This window comes from Camelus ferus, chromosome 1 (assembly GCF_009834535.1).
Source record: "Camelus ferus isolate YT-003-E chromosome 1, BCGSAC_Cfer_1.0, whole genome shotgun sequence".
NCBI classification, from domain to species: Eukaryota; Metazoa; Chordata; class Mammalia; order Artiodactyla; family Camelidae; genus Camelus; species Camelus ferus.
The window spans coordinates 71,461,010-71,479,468 of NC_045696.1; the positions used below are offsets into that span (position 1 = coordinate 71,461,010).

At 35.3% G+C, this 18,459-nt stretch overlaps 1 protein-coding gene and 1 non-coding gene across 6 annotated transcripts in view; one reads left to right on the top strand and one right to left on the bottom strand.

The window, feature by feature from the left end:
- YEATS2 (YEATS domain containing 2) overlaps positions 1 to 18,459 on the bottom strand; it is a 92,337-nt gene that overhangs the window by 42,531 nt on the left and 31,347 nt on the right. For all 5 annotated transcript variants that reach the window (XM_032483389.1, XM_032483376.1, XM_032483380.1 and 2 more), the window contains exons 7-12: positions 16,485 to 16,646; positions 10,427 to 10,538; positions 6,884 to 6,928; positions 4,363 to 4,543; positions 1,801 to 2,040; positions 169 to 327 (exon numbers count right to left, since the gene is read on the bottom strand). In XM_032483389.1, the coding sequence (XP_032339280.1) occupies positions 169 to 327; positions 1,801 to 2,040; positions 4,363 to 4,543; positions 6,884 to 6,928; positions 10,427 to 10,538; positions 16,485 to 16,646 (899 nt within the window). The remainder of the gene's footprint in view (positions 1 to 168; positions 328 to 1,800; positions 2,041 to 4,362; positions 4,544 to 6,883; positions 6,929 to 10,426; positions 10,539 to 16,484; positions 16,647 to 18,459) is intronic.
- LOC116666685 lies at positions 3,980 to 4,086 on the top strand. Its single transcript, XR_004323593.1, has one exon. It is a non-coding gene; the product is annotated as a U6 spliceosomal RNA (small nuclear RNA).

Here is an 18,459-nt window from a genome sequence, read left to right on the forward strand (position 1 = left end):
AATCTTCCCTTAGAAAAACAGCACTGGAGTTACTCTTACATATTCCCTCCTCTTGTTCATGGCTGAAGAGTTCATTCTCCCACTATATGGCCACTAAGTCACGCTAGGATTTCATCTTCAAAAAAGATCAGATCTCTGGGATTGCACAAATACTGTTCAAACACACACCTGCAGTAGGAGTTGTGGCTCCAATAACCTGCCCTGGCTTGTCCACGATAACATAAGGATTATTAATAACAGAACTGGAGGTGCCTTGCTTCACATGGACTGGAGTGGAGGTTGGGGTTCGAGGCAATGGTGATGGACTTGGGGTTGATATAGGGGAACCTTTATTAATAAAAAAAAAAGAGAAAAGAGAAAAAAAATAAGCTAAACAAAATATGTATTCAACCCATATGAGAGGATGCTAAAGAAAATGGAAGTGAGGCAGGGCCACTGGGACAAAGGTAACATACTGGGAAGACAGAATGGGACTGTACGTTGAGAGCAGCAGCAGCAGCAGCTGAAGCCAGGTATTAATGAATTTCACTCTCTACATCCTTATCCAAGGACCACTAGCTGCAGCAGCACGGAGCTTGTCAGAAACAGATTCTGAGATCCTACCCCAGACCTACTGAATATAAATCAGTATTTTAACAAGATCCTCTTGCAGGCTTAAGTTCAAAAAGCAGTGCTTTATGTAAGTGTGGAACTGCTGAAATAACAACTTGGGCTGGTTGTTACAATACTGGTTATACTCGAAGACACTAAAGTTAGGGAGGAAATCACTTACAAGTGAACAGCTAGACTTAGGAACCAGGAGGCTTGAGTGGCAATGAATTTTCATTAGGAAAATACAAAATTCAGCCACCTAAAACAAAACTCTCTCAATATCCATGTGACAGCCACAATCCAGAGATTCATGTTTCCAGAGAATACTCTCAAAGGTTACCAATGCACCACTAAACATCCTCAGCTGTTACTGATCAACCTTGTCACCACAAATTTCTCAAAACTTCAGACTACTTTATATGTTCAGCCTATTCCACCTCTGAAGCAGCAGGTTCCAAAAAGCTTCTAACTGGTAGGTAAAATTATACACTCTTTAACTTTCAACAATTTCAAGAACTTGGATCACATTTCTTGCTAGCTATTTTTAACACTGAAGACTCTCCCTCCCCACTCTTCATTTAAGTATTATAGAGAAGCCTCTCATGGCCTAAATATTTCTATTGACTCTTTCATGTCTTTTCTGAGCCAAAACTATAAAGCATATTTTTACTAGAAGTTCACCTAACATAAATGCGAAACTGTTGTGAACCAATGGACAATTCAACCTCAGTGAAAATGAACCTTCAGAATTGCGTACTGATCACAGGATTGAGTACATTTCTAGTGTGATTAGAGATTATAAAAGACATTCCAATCCCAAACGAATCCCAATCCTTGAAGCTTAACTCCAAACCAAAAGGCCTCTAATTTTTTTTCTATCACTGGTCATTCTGGTTTCCATATATAACCCCAAAACTTAATTCCTACTTTAGTTTCAACCATACGTCCTAACAAACATTTTACCTGTGCTGATTCTAGATGAAAATTTGACTGCTTTGAATTTAATTTCTTTCCTCATTCCAAAATTGTTTCCACATAAATGACTTTTGTTTTGGACAGCTTTGCTTTGCTAATACTCAGTAGTGATTAGCTTGCTTGTTAACCAAAAATCCTGCTTTTGTTTAAAAAAAAAAAAAAAGCAAGCAAGCCACAGTACTTTGTCATTCTGACAATTTTTAAACACACCAACCTCACATACATCATGTATACCTGAAACAATCTTGCAGCTCATAGTGATAGGCTGGAAGGATTTTCCAGGTGACTCAGGATTAGGAATCTGACTTTGTGGCACAATTTTACAGCTTGACGCTATTGGCTGAAAAGCTGAATTGCCATGAGAACAAAAGGTAACCTTCTGGGAGGCTGTCATTTTGGTGGGTGTTCGTTCCAATGAAGATGGCAAAGAATAAAATGTAGTGTGTCTCTCAGCTTCAGCACTGGCTGGGAATTCTGCTTGAAGTAAAACAAACAGTAAGTCATCAGTCACTTTGAAATAATAAAACTTTACCCCACTGTTGGAAAAGAATGAAATAATAAAAATCTCTTATCATTTTAACAACTATTTAAACCATCTACCAATACTAAAATAAATACAATCGACTGGTATTTAATAAAACTTTATATATTTGGTGAAACGTAAATATCATGCCTAGAATCATGATTCACTAAAATGCTTTCCTTTTTTTTTTTTTAAATATATATGTTCATGGCAGCCTTATTTGCAGTCACCAAAAACTGGAAATAACCATGGTCTGTACATACAAACAAATTCTACTCAGTAATAAAAAGAAACAAACTATCGACATATGCAACAACACAGGTGAATCCCAAATGCATCATTCCAAGTGAAGAAGCTAGACTCAACAGGCTTCAACAGTTTTTATTCCATTTCTGTGACATTCTTAAAAAGCCAAAACTATGGGAGAAAAACTGATCACTGATTTCCAGGGGAGAAGGGCTGACAACAAAACAACACTGGGGAATTTGGGGGAGTGAGAGAACAGTTTCATGTCATGATTGTGGTGATGACTGCAAGACTAAATTTTTGCCAAAACTTGCAGAACTGTGTACTTAAAGGATGAATGCTACTATTTCTAAATTTTACCTTAATTTTTTTAAGTGAGAAAAATATTTTTGATTGTACAGCAAATATGCCTCAGTCTACACACTTAGGAATATACTAAACTTTCATTTTCTATAATTCAATGTAATACTTCTATCCTGAGTTTCAATTCTGCTGGATGGGTGCACAAACTTACTGTCAATTCTTCCTGAGATTCATCCCCTTATCCTGTCTCTCCCAAGCTTATGCCATAGCTAGGATTCCAGATGCAGTAGCAGGGTGAGAGGGCATTTACAGTAGAGCTATAGTCGCAAGTCCACACAAGTTGCTGCATCCAGTATCCCGTGCTGTACGGCTCATTATGTCTGGTAAGCCTCACTGTTTCTCTGTCACTCTTGGGGAAAGGGAATTTTTCTTACTTTGAGAGTTTTGTGGAGAAGGCAAAAGGTTGGTATAAGGATAGAGACAAAGTATTTTGGCAGAAACAAGCAGAGGAGAGAGCAGAGTATTCCTCTGGGCACGGTGTAAGCCTATGAGGGTATGTGGGTTGGGAGAGGAGGGGGAGGAAGAGGGAGGGAGGGAGAGAGAGGAAAAAGGAGAAAGAGAAAGGATGACTCAGAGAGAGCTCTGTGGTCCAGAGAAGGACTCTGCCCCCTACTTCTCAGTAGCGCTGATGGAGCAGTAATCATCAGATCCTACAGAGGAAACGGCTGCCTCGTGCATGGAATACAACCTGAAAATTGATACACTGCAGCCTTGTAAAACACTTCTTTTAAAAAATTAGAAGACCTATTAACCATAAACAACATATAATATAAAATTTACACAAGTTCATTTTGTTCTCCCTTTTTTTATATATGAATTGAAAAACTGTTTAAGAGGAAGAACTCAAAAGGCAATCACTTAATCTAATGATGTCTATTTTATTAAATGCCCATAAAAAGGTCTATTTTACTAAATGCCCATAAAAAGATGTAACTGAACTTTAAAGAGGAATAAAGTTGAGATTTTTAAAAAAGAAACTAAAACACAAACATCACATTAAAACATAGGCTTAAACATACCATTTAGAATCAATTTTATAGCATACATGTATATGTTATATAAGTGAATACTTAATTATACACTTATATACTTATTAAATGAAAGAAATGCCAGCCAAAATATATTTGTTATGATAAATCTTATATTGTATTTTAAATAAGATTAGATACTTAATATTCAAGCTTCTCATTTACACAATTAAGGACTAAACCAGAAAAGTCTTGCCATAACATATTATAAAAAACCATTATAATCATTAAAGAATAAAAATTTAATGCATTTGTGCTCACTTTGGCAGCACATACACTAAAATTGGAACAATACAGAGAAGATTAGCATAGCCCCTGCACAGGGATGACACACAAATTCATGGAGTGTTCCACATTTTTAAAAAATAATTAAAAATTTTTAATGCTTTTAATGTGAGTTTTGTGTTCTATGAAATGTCAACACAACTTTATGAAGAAAAAACTTCTGAGTAAGGATTTGTCTGTTTTCAGAATATGACTATGTGGCAGAGGCAGCATGCCTTATGGAAAATTTATTTTCCACACACTCAAGTCTCTGAAGACAGCAATTCAGTATCAGATGAGAGACAGGGATGCCCCAGAATGACTCCTCCATACAAGGTAAAACGCATTTCCATACAAGGAAAAATGTATTACCTTTCTCCACAGAGGTATCAGGTACTGGCTCATGTGACTGCTTTATTGGTGAGGAAGCTTTCACAGGGGCTGGAATGGTCAAAGGCAAAGATGGCGGGGCATCCGAGATATCTGACTCAGACGACTGAGGATAAACGGAGTCTTCTCCGAGAGAATGCCGATGGAGCTCAACATCCACTACCTGCACAATTGGGCAACAATTGGGCTCATGAATCCATCATCAATGCCACAGGAAGTCCTAAACCTATCTAAAAACATGGTACTCTAAGAGATGTGGTAAGTGATTTCTATTCATACTTCAAAGGCAATTTCAATCTCAAGAACTGTAGGACTTATCCCAGACTATAATCTAATCTGGCTTAATAGATAACTCAATGAAACCAATGAAAAAATTGGGGCACTTCCATTTACTGTTTCTACACCTTAGAACACTCTTCTCCCCAGTCTTTGCATGACTGCCTCTTTCTCACTATTAGGTCTCAATCAAATGTCACCTTCTCAGAGAGGCCTACCCAACCAATCTAGCTAAAGCAGCACCTTTGTTCCCCAGCTACTCACTACTTATTTGTAAGTGCGATTATCTTATTTGCTTTTATGTTTACTGTATATCTTCTCCCTGTTCTCAACATAACCAAGAATATAACTCTTTTAGAGTAGTAGCTACTCTCATTTGCTCATTTTTGTATTCCCAGTATCTGCGCCAGTGCAGAGTATGGACTACAAGCTCAATAAACATCTTTCAACACAACACAGCATATTTCCCTAAACAGAGTAAGGTTTAACCGGCTAATTCTAATTATAATGGCTACTGCTGCTATATCATGAATACCAAAAAGGAAGGGGGAAGATTATGAGGTGGGAATATAAAGCTAAAGCCCTCATATTGCCTGACTTTAGATTTATTATTGCAAGGCACAGTAATCAAAACAGTGTGGTACTGGCACAAAGACACACGTTAGACTACTAGAATAGAATACACCCTCACATATATAATCAAATTACTTTAGGCAAGGGTGCCAAGACTACTGAACAGGAAAAGGACAGTCTTTTCAACGAATGGTGGTGGGAAAACTAGAGATCCACATGCAATAGAATGAAGGTAGACCTTTATCTTACACCATTTATAAAAATTAACTCAAAATGGATCAAAGACCTAAACATAAGACCTAAAACAACACAACGCTTAGAAGAAAATATGCGGGCAAAGCATCATAACGCTGAATTAGGCAATGATTTCTTGGATATGACACAAAAAGCACAGATAACAAAATTAAAAACAGATAAATTGAACTACATCAAAATTTAAAACTTATGTGCATCAAAGGACACAACAGAGTGAAAAGGCAACCCACAGAATGTGAGAAAATATCTGCAAATCATGTTATCTGATAAGGGATTAATACAAAAAATAGAGAGAACTAAAAACCAACAGAAAAAAAACCAAATAACTCAATTTAAAAGAAAAAGATGTGAATACACATTTCTCAAAGAAGATACACAAATAGCCAATAAACAAATGAAAAGATGCTCAATATCAATAATCATCAGGGAAATGCATATTAAAACCCCTATGAGGGGGATGGGTATAGCTCAATGGTAGAGTGTATGCTTAGCATGCACCAGGTCCAAGGTTCAATTTCCAGTACTCTCATTAAAACAAACAAACAAACAACCAACCCACAATGAAATACCACCTGACACCCAACAAGATGTCGACTATCAAAAAAATAGAAAATAACAAGTGCTGGCAAAGATGTGGAGAAATTAGAACCCTTGTGCACTGTTGGTGGGAATGTAAAATGGTGCAGCTGCTGTGGAAAACAGTAAGGCATTGCCTCAAAAAATGAAAAATACAATTACCGTATGATCTAGCAATTTCACTTCTGGGTATACACCCCAAAAAACAGAAGCAGGGACTCAAACAGAAAGATGCACATTCTTAGCAGCTTTATTCACAATAGTCAAAAGATGTAAGGAACTCAAGTGCTCAGTGACAGATAAGTAGATGAACAAAGTGTGGTGTAAACATACAATGAAATGTTCCTTAGAAGTAGGGACATTCTGATGCATGCTAAAACATGGATGAACCTTGAGAACATTATGCTAAGTGAAATACGCCAGTCACAAAAAAAGAACATTGTACAATTCCACTTATATGGTAGCTGGAGTAGTTAAATTCATAGAGACAGAAAGTAGAGGATGGTTGCCAGGGGCTGAGGGGAGACAGTGAGTTACCGTAAATGGGTATGGTTTCAGTTTTCAAGGACAAAAAGAGTTCTTTTGGAGATGTATGGTAGTGACAGCTGTACAAAAATGTGAATATATTTAATACCACTTACCACTTAAAAATGGTTAAAATAGTAAACTTTGTGTATTTTATCACAATTCAAAAAAAAAAACAAAACAAAAAGGAGGGAAATAAACTTTTGTTTTTAATTTGGCACACATCTTTTTCCTACTTAAAAATGAAGATCAATTTTCATTCTATTTGTTCCCAAATACTGCAGGGAAAAAAACCTACCGTCTCTGCTCCAAGTGTCTGCAAGCCAGTATAAGTTCTGTCCAGCTATTGAAAGACAAAAGGAAGAGCATTAAGTTTCACTACACTTACTTATAGAGTTTAGGATACAATCTTACCTAAAACTCCTCTCACTACAAGTCTTCATATCAGAGGATCTACTTTTTTATAATGTAAACTATCAATTCATCACTTCAATAAAAACCTTCAGTTTTCTGGGGAAAAAATTGAGCAAAATAAATAAAAATAACTTCAGACATTAAGGCAGTTACTATAAAGACAGGCTATAAAAATATACATGCAGTGTGATGACACAATTATATACTTAGGATATATAAGCACTTTTGAAAAGGAATGAAAATTTAGGTAATATAGGCAATACTAATTACTTGCAATATATCAGCATCCTGAATGATTTATTTTAGAGGAGAGAAAGAAGTATAAACTGAGGGAATGTTAATAATATAAACAAAAATGTTTACAATTGTATACAAAGAGTTTAAGTTCTTATTCTTATGTTTTAATTTATATCCTCTCATTTTTAAAAAAAGGATTTGTGGCAGCATATCAATAGAAACATTATACTGCAGGATCAACTGTTAAAAATGATTAAGTTGGGTAGAAAGGAAACAAAGGAAAAATGAGGGGGAAAATATGAAGCTAGGGACAGGTTAGTAAATAGAAAATTCTAAAGGCTCGCAAGAGGTAGATTTCAAGTCTGGCTGAGTCCCTTAGAAGCCAACACAGAGAAGACAACTCAGTCATGAGATCTAGTGTTCTTATTAGAAAAGGCAATATAGGGCAGATTTATAGTAGTTTCACGGAAGAGATCTGAAGTTTTAATACTTCAACCTTAGCCAACAGTATGACTGCTAAAAAGATATGGGCAACTTTAGGCTACCTCCATTTTCATATTCGCTGGAGTACAGGAAAAATTCTCTGTAATCTGCACTGGCCTTATCTTTTATTCTTGGGACTATATTTTAAGAGAGACATTAATAAAACAGAAGTGTTATCAAAATGGCACAAGGAACCAGAAAGCACAGCATACAACAAATGTTACAAGAACAGGTCTTGCCTGAAGAAGAAATGATTTAAGGAGAGACATGAAGGCTATCATTAAACATTTTTATGAATTCTTGTAAAACAAAAGTCCTGTTCTGTGCTACTCCAGAAATTGAACTAGTTTGAGATCAAGGTTAAAAAAACCAGGAGGGGCAGTTTTAGGTAAATTTATGAAAAGAATCTTCCAAAAGCTTGTTTAGTAAATGCATAAATGGGTTGTTTTGGGAATTACTGTGCTCTGTGGTGATGGCTGAGGAGTGGTTAGATTACTTCCTGTCAGGGATGCGGGATATGGGAATTTCATACATCCTGAGAACTTTAAATTGTACATAACTCTCTACACTTGGAGTATTTAGTATTTAATGTAACTATTACAGTATCATGTAACTATTACAGTATCAAATGCAGACTGTTATGTACTACAGAATTTCAGAATACAGAGAGATAGCTATGGACTTTAATGGTCAGAAAAAGTCACAAAGAAACTTGAAGAATGGAAAGAATTCACACAGGCATCTGAGGAGGGAAGAGCATGACAGAAAACTCAAGAGAAGGCCCAAGGCATTTCTGGGACAGAAGAAACTGACCTGGCTGGAGCAGGATGTTCATAAAGGAATTAGCCTGGGATAATTTGGGGGAAGTATGTTGAGTCAAAATGTGAAGAGCCCTAAATAGCAGGCAGGGGAGTTTGAATTGAATAACTTTCAATCAAAGCTTCTCAGAGAGTAATAGCGTAATGGTTCTGTTTCAGGAAGACTAATCTTATGGTGGTGTACAGAATGGACTGGGAAAGGAGACAGACTGGAATTAAAGAAACTAAACAGGAGACAGAGCAGAATAACAGCCTAGCAAGAGTGGGAAGGGCAAAGGGTAGAATATGAGAAAAATTATGAAGAAAGAGAAATGGTCTGCAATTGAACAAATATTTAGAACCCAGAGGGAAGAATCAAAGATGGTTCTGAGAGTTATTGTAGAAACAGAAAAACGATACTCCAGTATAAATAAAAATCAATGGTCACAATAGAGGTGTTTAAGTTCTCAAGGCCAATCAACACATAATAAATAGAAAAATTAAGGAAAACCTGGTAAGAAATAAATGCTGTCATTTTAAAGCTGTGTCTCAGTCATTTACCAAGGACTCTAAGTAATAAGGACAATACATTACATATGAAAAACTATGTAAGTAATTTCCTTTATTTTAGGGTTTAGGGCTCAGCCCAGTGTGATATAAGATGGTATATGCAGCTTAAAGTAAGTTAAAGGGAAAGCAAAACTATTTTGCACCTTCTTCTCAGTAAGTGGGAACATATTCTGCCCCTCTGAACAAAGGGGCTGTATGTTCTTTACTTGGTGTCAGTTCTTCTCTGAGGTTATAAAGCAACCTTGTTTTACAGTGATGTCTAAAAATAACTAAACATGAAGCTAAGCAGTGCTATCTACCACCAATGGAGGGCAAATCTCAGCATGCCTTATGGCCAAAGAGTGCACTCACAGAACACAGGGAATGAAAAAGGAATTCTGCAAATGTATTCAGATTCATTCGAGAGCAATTAATGGGAAGAAACAATGTGGTAAGCCACAAGTAAGTGTGCTTTGGGAGAAGTTCAATACTAGGATTTTATCTTTATCTTATATAGAGAAAATGTACACAAGACTACTACAGAGAGGGCGTACAGGAAATATAAAAAAATGGTTTGTCTTCCAACTATAAAAATCAAATGCTTATTATATAAAATTGAAGGAAAAAAACCCACGGGAAAAAAGGGCAAGAGAAATTGCCCATAATGTCATTACTTCAATTACTCCAACATTTTAGTATATTTCTTTTGTGTTTTTCCCACCTATTTAAAATCACGGCTAATCTCATTCCATACATATAGTTTTACACTTTGTGCTTCTCACTTACTATAATGGTAGTTTTTCCCCATTTATAGAAAATATTTTGTAAAACATAATTTATAATGGTTACATAATATATAATGCAGATATGTCAGTGAAAGATTTTTTACAATACAAATCAGAAGTATTACAACCTTGCATTGTTCCTTGTATCTTCTAAAACATGTTCATGTTTATCTTTATCCCTAGGAGATACATATATTCTTTATTCTTATGAAATAAACAGACAAGGCTTATTATTTGTGCCTCATTTTATAGAAAAAATAAAATGTAAAAAAAAAGATTTCAGTCACTTAGCACCAGGTAACCTAGTAACAGTACACTCTGATTAGAGACTCAGGTCTTCCAATTATATGTGACCAATTTCTCTTTCTGAAGAATTTATATTCTGCTGTAAAGTGACCCTTACCCCAGCTTTCAGAGGACAAAGGAGTGTTGAGGCAGTAAGCAAAACACACTCAAAAAGATTTATCCTGCTTCCACTATCCTTGGTCTCTTCTCTCAGAAGGCCTAACCTACTGCTTCAAGTACCAGGTGAAAACAGAGACTTCATTTCTGGGGAGCAATGTTTGGTTACAATACCTTCAGATTATGTATGATATCTATCCTCTTGTTCTGGCTGTCCTTAAAGTGAACTTGAACTCTGACAGGAAACTCACCCCAGCCTCTTCTGGTCAGGTGAAAAGGAGGCTCTCTAGAGAAAAGCAGATGTAACATGTTAGTCCACGTTCACCCTCTTATTCTAGAAAAGTTTCGTCATAATGGATGAGTTAGAAATTCACATCCTCCTGATAATCATTTAGATTTCCTCATTTGATGCTAAAACAGTATGCTGAATATTGCTAAAATGCTAAACTATAAAAGAAAAACTGCAACTTAGACAAGGAACTAAGATGATTTGATGGATGTCACAACATTAGAGCAAAAATCCTTGACAAAAATCCACGACAGACATAGGCTGTGAGGTAAATGTTCCCTATTTTAGACACATTTAGTCTTCACTCTGGGAAAAACAAAACAAATCATGAATGCTCTATCTGAAAGTGATAATTAATTTGAAACTACCTGTTAAGAAGACTTTTAAAATTACATATGACTTTACATAACTTTAGTGAATAAAAGAATGTTTGTGAATGCTAACTGGACTAGAGAATTTTCAGTCAAAATTTAATTCGTGAAGGGAAGAAAAAAGGAATATTGATGAGAAAGACTGGTGAGCTGTTGATAATTGGCATTCGGTACATGAAGGTTCAATATACTCTACTTTGTATATGTCTAGAATTTTCCATAAGAAAAAGTTTACAACTTTAATTGAGACCTTCATATATTCAAAAATCATATGATTTAAGTTAATGGGGGGAAAAGAGCATGTTTTAAAACGAAAATGAATCACTGGCTTGGAATCAGTATAACAAGAGAGGATGCCAAGACTGCAGGGAGAAAGGAACTTTCAGTGGCATGTGCTTTCAGAAAACTAAGGAGAGACATGAATTCAGTAAGGACAGAGTCCAAGAACACAACCTGAGAGGAGTCTAGCAACACATGTAAACTGCCAGGCACAAAGCCAAGGCCACCAGGACAGGAAAAAGCTCTGAGTATGAGAGCAGCCTGCAAAGTAGGAAAGCAACAGCTGTACCATAAACCAGAGAAGAAAGAAAGCAAAGCAAACTAGAGTTCCCTGGATGGAAGAAACCAGCCGAACACGAGCTGAGTTAGTAAGAAAAGTAGCTATGAAATCGGTATAGATTCAGACAGACAGACAGGCTTGTCGTCAAATGAGAAGGTCAACTTGAGACAGCAGTTTGAAAAGGGGTCCAAAGCCAGAGACACAGTGGGGACTAAAGACACAGTGGACTTAAGAAGAATAATTAAAGGAAATTCTTTTGATGACAAATTTAGTCATTTAAAATACAGTAAAGCTAAGTGGGTAGCCTAAATTCATTCTGCAATATTTGTCGTCAATCACGTTGTTTATATGCTGAATTTTCTCTTACAGCGGATATAGTAAATTAGCTGAGCTCCTCAATTTACGTACATAGTCTAAATATAGGCTAATCTCTAGTGAATGGACAGGAAGGACTGCTGTCAGGGAAGACACACAGGCAGATAAGTACAAAGGCCAGGAAAAAGGAATAACATTTTTAATAAGAAATTCCTCCCTAACGATACTTTTGGAAGCAGAAAAGCAATCCAAGACCTACCAAGAGGCAAGACATCAGCTATGGAAACATCATACTTCAAAAAATATATGTATTTCACACAGAAAAGGACTGCTTCCCCTGAACTCACATCTATATTTCTAGATACCTCATAGAAGGTAGAAAGTATTGATGACCAAGAAGGAAAACACAGAATACAGGGCTAAAAAAAATGGCTTCACTGGAAATACAGAATGGAGTACAACTCCTCACCCAACTAATTAATTCAAATGGCCAACCAGTCTTTTAGGATCACTTCTAGTGACCCAGAACTCACTACTTAATGAGATTCTCTATTACACTTCTGAACAGCTCTGTTACAAAAAATTTCATCTTCTTCCTGCAATGTTAGTTCTAGTATGTTTTCTGGAATCACAAATAAATTCTTCCTCCACATGACTTCCAAAAAAACCTGAAACATTCCATTAAGTTTTTTTCCTTTCAGGGCAAACACATTCTGTTCCGTATAATAGCAGCAGAAGCAAACACTTACATTGTTTACTATGATCCAACCACTGTTCTAAGCCCTTTACATCTATTATTTTATCTAGTCTTTATAATCACACTATGAAACATACCCTCTGAGACACAGAGACTGAATAACTAACCTTCCCGAGGTCATGCAGCAAGTGAAGCAGAGATTTAAACTCACAAAACAGGCTCCAGGGCCATGCTTATTTTTTTAATGAGATATGAACATTGTGACGAGGCTCACTCACTAGGGTGTTCTCTTGAGGGCCCGGCCCAGTCTAGTCTCTCATGCACCAAGGGCAGGAATAGTCTGCTAACACAGGAACCATGTGTTCTCCATCTTTACAATCCCTGTATAGGTCCTGAACCTAGCATACATTTAGTAACTGTCTTGCACCTAAAAGTAAAGTATATAATCATAGCTTTTAGGAAGTTGGCTGAGGATGGTCATAGCAACTGGGCCAAATGCAAAACAGATGGTCTTTGGGAGCAGAATCTATCCATGTTCTTCATAATGTGCTGTGGTGAGAAGATACAGACTGCATGAAGTACATACACACACGCTTTGGTCCAGAGGTAAGATTAACCCCAAGTTTCAAGGTAGTTGCAGAAGATCTCACCTACTCATCACATTACTTTAGATACCTGATGCAAGAAACATCTTAAAAGGCTTGTAAAAAAAACCAAGTTATAATTAAATCTAGGACACATGTTAATGTTCTGTCCTATTTTATTTTGGTTGCACACCTGAAGTTTAAAATTCAGTTCTAAGAAGAATATTTTAAGAATACAGACAAACTGGAGTGTGTCAGAAAATATAACCTGAATGGCATAGGAACACAAAGTTATATGAGTGACAAATGAAGCAAATGTGAATATCTGGCTGGGAAGAGATTGAAAGAGACCCAACAATTGCTTTTAAAATATCTGAACAACAGCTATACAGAAAAGGGATTATAATAATTCTGCGTGGTGTCACAAAGAATATGAAAGGTCTCTGCTCAGGATAACTAAAAATTTCCAAACAAACAGTCAACTACAAATGGAAGAGCCTGCATCATAAATTCAGAATTCACTCAACATAAAAAGAGCATTTACTATATGCTAGGCACCATGCTAGACCCTAGTGACATAAAAGACAATTAAGAAAAGGTCCCAAACACCAAGAAGTTCTCTATCTAGTAAGGGAAACATACATGTAAATTAATGTGTAATGAAAGACTTATATATATTATTTGTTAGAAAAACACAGAGGTGTGGTTGATCATAACAGATTACTTCTCCAGGAGTTTTAAATACTAGAAGCATACAAAAGCAAGTATCTATTTTAAAAATCATAACCCTGTAGTTAATAAAGTATGGAAAAGTACGCTCTTAGGAAAAGTATGTCGTAATGGTATGATTCATAGGCAGTGAAAAACTAACTGGTCAGATGTATAACCACAGACAATTTACACAATACTGTCAGAGTGGCAGGGACCAGAAAGAAAATAACTATTAGGGTTATTTATTATTTCATTAATGTGAAAGAAACCTCATAAATTTCACAAAACAAAGTTAATTTACAATCAACAGAAGAAACTCCAGATGTGTAAGATGAAAGAGAAATGTGAAGAGCAGGTACAGTATAATCTTTTCCTAGGATTTCCTCAGACTGTTACAACACATCCTAATAAGTGTGATTTGCCACCTTTAACTGAAGATTAGTAAAGATTTCTCAGCAAATACAATTTCATATATTATTGCATGATACTCTTCTACAATTTAAAGGAAATTAATGTATTTTACAAATTTCAATTCTTAGGATGAGAACTAAGAAATAAAACAGGCATTGATTTGCACCATTAAGTATTAAGGATTTTATGTAATGAATTTTTAATCCCATGGCGGCAATTCAGATATTTATCATCAATAAAAAATACGATTTATACATTTTTTAACTGCTTCACATGCTTTATGTTAAATAAAAACTACTCCTAAGACTGTCCAAGACAGTATGCTTCTTGTAAAAAAAACTATATAAGAGAATTACTTGCTGGCCTAGACATTAAAATATATTCTTTTTATTATTTACAATTTTATAGACAGTACTTTTTAAACTCATCTATTTTCTAACACTCTCACTAAAAAATATCTGTATTAGAACACTGGGTTAATTTGGAGTCAGGGTATCTAAACTCAGAAAATACTGCTACTCTATAAGCCAACTTAAAACTACAAAATATTCTTACTATCCCAAGAATTTCAGTAAACAATCATTTATTATAATTTAATCCCTTTAAGAAAGTAGGGCAAAGAAGGATTCATTGAGAAAGTAACCTCTGAGTTGTGTCTTGAAGGATAAACGGCAGCCCTTTAGAAAGACAGCCACACTGTGTGTGTGTACGTACATACGCATATATGCATGCAGGTGTGTAAATGAAGAAGACAGACAACAGGAAGATAGGATCCCTGGCAAAGAAAACAAGTCTAGGTCACAAGTGGAATTCTAGGTGAGGCTAGACAAGCTGTATCAGGCATTTCTGAAAGGTTTCACGAATCAGGTAAAGGCTGAAACAAAATCACAGATGAGGACTTTTCAACACTATAGTTTTAAGAGTCTAAGAATGAAATTGCTCCTTTATCAGACTCTACAATGTATAAAACAAAGTATCAACACTTTTCTGAAGTTCTATCCGGTGAAATATGTCAAGAAAATGAAGGGAGTTTTATAAATAGTAAAAGAAAAAAAATTTGTTTGCATTGGAAAACTTTTAGATTGATTGATTCTCCTGGGTAGACAGGATAGAAAGCTCTAATACCATTAAAAAAAGTGAAAATTAATCATTAATTCAATGCAGTTTCAATCCATAACTTGACACTTAGATTCTAAAGTAATCTGGAACAACATACTTACTCAAGAATGGCCAAGGAAAAAACTGTAGAATAATAATCAGGGGAACATATTCTACCAGATATCAGAATACATTATAAAGCAAAACAATTAAAATAGTATAATACTGGTACAGGAATCAAAATTATCAACAGCATCTAGCATCAGATCCATGTTTACATGAGAGAATCAATCAGTGTAAAAGTTTTACAATGCTTCAAAGGAGTTTTTTTGGGAGAAGAAGGGAAAAAATGGTCTGAAAGCCACAAATACGAGCAAGAAAGACATGCGCCCCACGCCTAGACCCAATGGTACACGGTATGTGAGAGAAAAAAAAACAGCTGCCACTTGAAAGTTGTTCTCAGGAGAAGAGGTGTTCCCAGGAGAAGAGGTGTTCCCAGGAGATAGCCATGTTTTATTTAACAATGAGGAATGGAGGGAATGTTCTGAAGAGAGTTGAGGCTATAGGAGATTCCACTGATAAAATATGACAACCACTTCACAATACATTCATATAATGAATGTATATGTGATATGTAACATCACATAAAGATGTAAAGAATACACCTAAATGAAATAAATTTCAGAACACTATATGTATTATCATTCCATCTTTGTCAAATAACAAAACCAACAACAATGAAATCCAACAACTATACTAGGTTAATGATACACAGTTAAAATATCACTATGGGTAACTTCTGAGAGGATGAGATCATGGGGAACTTTCAACATTAAGTATTTTGGTAATGTTAGAATCCTGTATTTAATTCTGCTATATTCTGATAATCATAAAAAGCAGTAACATTTTTATATTCATCTGTATCTATATAAATAAGTTAAGCTATTTCCAGAGGAGAGCAGAATCAACTAATGTAATTCAGCTAGTAACAACCTGACAGGAGGAGACGGTGCCTGTTTAGTGAGACAGAAATCTGCAAGATGGAACTAGAGCTAAACCTATATTGTGACTAAAAGCCAAAGCTGAGTAAATTATTAATAATACAAGAATTTCAAGGGAGTGTTCTCAAGTTGAATCACTTTTCTTCCACTCCAATAAATCTGTACTTCTCAGGTTTAACAACTCAAGTGTGCTTACCTAACTTCCACGAGGTCATTTGGTTTATAGCTGGGATGAAGAAAGAACCAGACTTTCTTAACAAAATGATTAATGCTGGGTTCTCTACGAGACCCTCGGACATACACCATCCACTTGTGGGTTGATTGGTCATTTTCTTCTCTCTTGTCAGGAGGTATATACCTAAAGGAAAAAAAGAAACTTGAATTCTTCTTTCCTAAGAAACCAATTAACTACTAAAACAAGATTAAAAATCAATTATAAGAAGAAAACAGGAAAATTTACACATATGTGGAGATTAAACAACATACTACTGACCAACCAATAGGTGAAAGAAGAAATAAAAAAAATATATTGAGACAACTGAAAATGGAAATACAGCATACCAAAACTTAAGTGATGCAGCAAAAACAGTTCTAAGAAGGAAGTCTGTAGTGATAAATGCCTACATTAAGAAAAAGAAAGATCTCAAACAAGTTAACCTTACACTCCAAGGAACTAGAAAGAGAAAAACAAACTAAGCCCAAAGTCAGTAGTTGGAAGGAAATAACAAAGATCAGAGCAGAAATAAATTGGAGACTAAAAACACAATACAAAGATCAAAAAAACTAAGAGTTGGGTTTTATTGAAAAGATAAACAAAACAGACAAATCTTACCAAGAAAGAGAGAAGGGGGGCTCAAATAAATTAAATTATAAATGAAATAGGAGATACTACAACTTATACCACACAAATACAAAGAATCACAAGAGACTATAAACAATTACATGCCAAAAAATTCGACAACTTAGAAGAAATGAATAAATCTTAGAAATATACAGCCTACACAGACTGAATCATGAATAAACAGAAAATCAGAACAGAATAATTACTAGTAAGGAGATTAAATCAGTAAACAAAACCTCCCAACAAAGTAAATTCCAGAACCAGATGGCTTAAAGGGTGAATTTTACAAACATTTAAAGAACTGATATCAATCTTCAATCTCTTTCAAAAGAACAGAAGAGAACACTTAAACTCATTTTATGAAGCCAAGATTACCCTGTTACCAAAGCTAGATAAGGATACTGTATGAAAAGAAAATTAGAAGCCAATATCCCTGATAAATGTAGACACAAACTTCCTCCACAAACATTAACAAATGGAATTCAACAGTACATTAAAAATATCATATACCATGATCAAGTGGGATTTATTCCAGCATGCAAGGATGATTTCAGTATCTGAAAATCAATGTGACATACCACCTTAACGAAATGAAGGATAATAATCACATGATCTTCTCATTAGATGTAGAAAAAACATTTGACAAAATTCAACATCCATTTATGATAAAAACTCTAAACAGAGTATAGAGGAAGTATATCTCAACATAATAAAGGTAGAATATGACAAGCCCACAACTAACATCATACTCAATGGTGGAAAGCTGAGAGCTCTTCCTCTACAATCAAGAACAAGACAAGAATGCCTACTCTCACCACTTTTATTCAACATAGTACTGGAAGTCCTAGCCAGACAAGAAAAAGAAATTAGACAAGAAAAAGAAATAAAAGGCATTCAAGCTGGAAAGGTAGAAGTAACTGTCTTTATTTGTACAAATTACCATATACAGAAAAACCTAGACTCCACTTCAAAACTGTTAGAACTAATAAATGAATTCAGCAGAGTTCACGATACAAAATCAACATAAAAGAATCAATTGTGTTTCTATACACTTACAACAAACTATCAGAAAAAGAAATTAAGATAATTATTCCATTCACAATAGCATCAGTAAATCACAATACAGTAAAACACTTAGCAATAAATTTATCCAAGGAGGCAAAAGATCTGTACACTGAAAACTATAAGACAGTGATGAAAAAAACTGAAGATGACACAAGTAATTAGAAAGATATTCTGTGCCCATGGATTGGAAGAATAGTTAAAATGTTCATACTGCCCAAAGCAATCTACAGATTCAATGCAATGCCTATCAAAATTCCAACGGCAT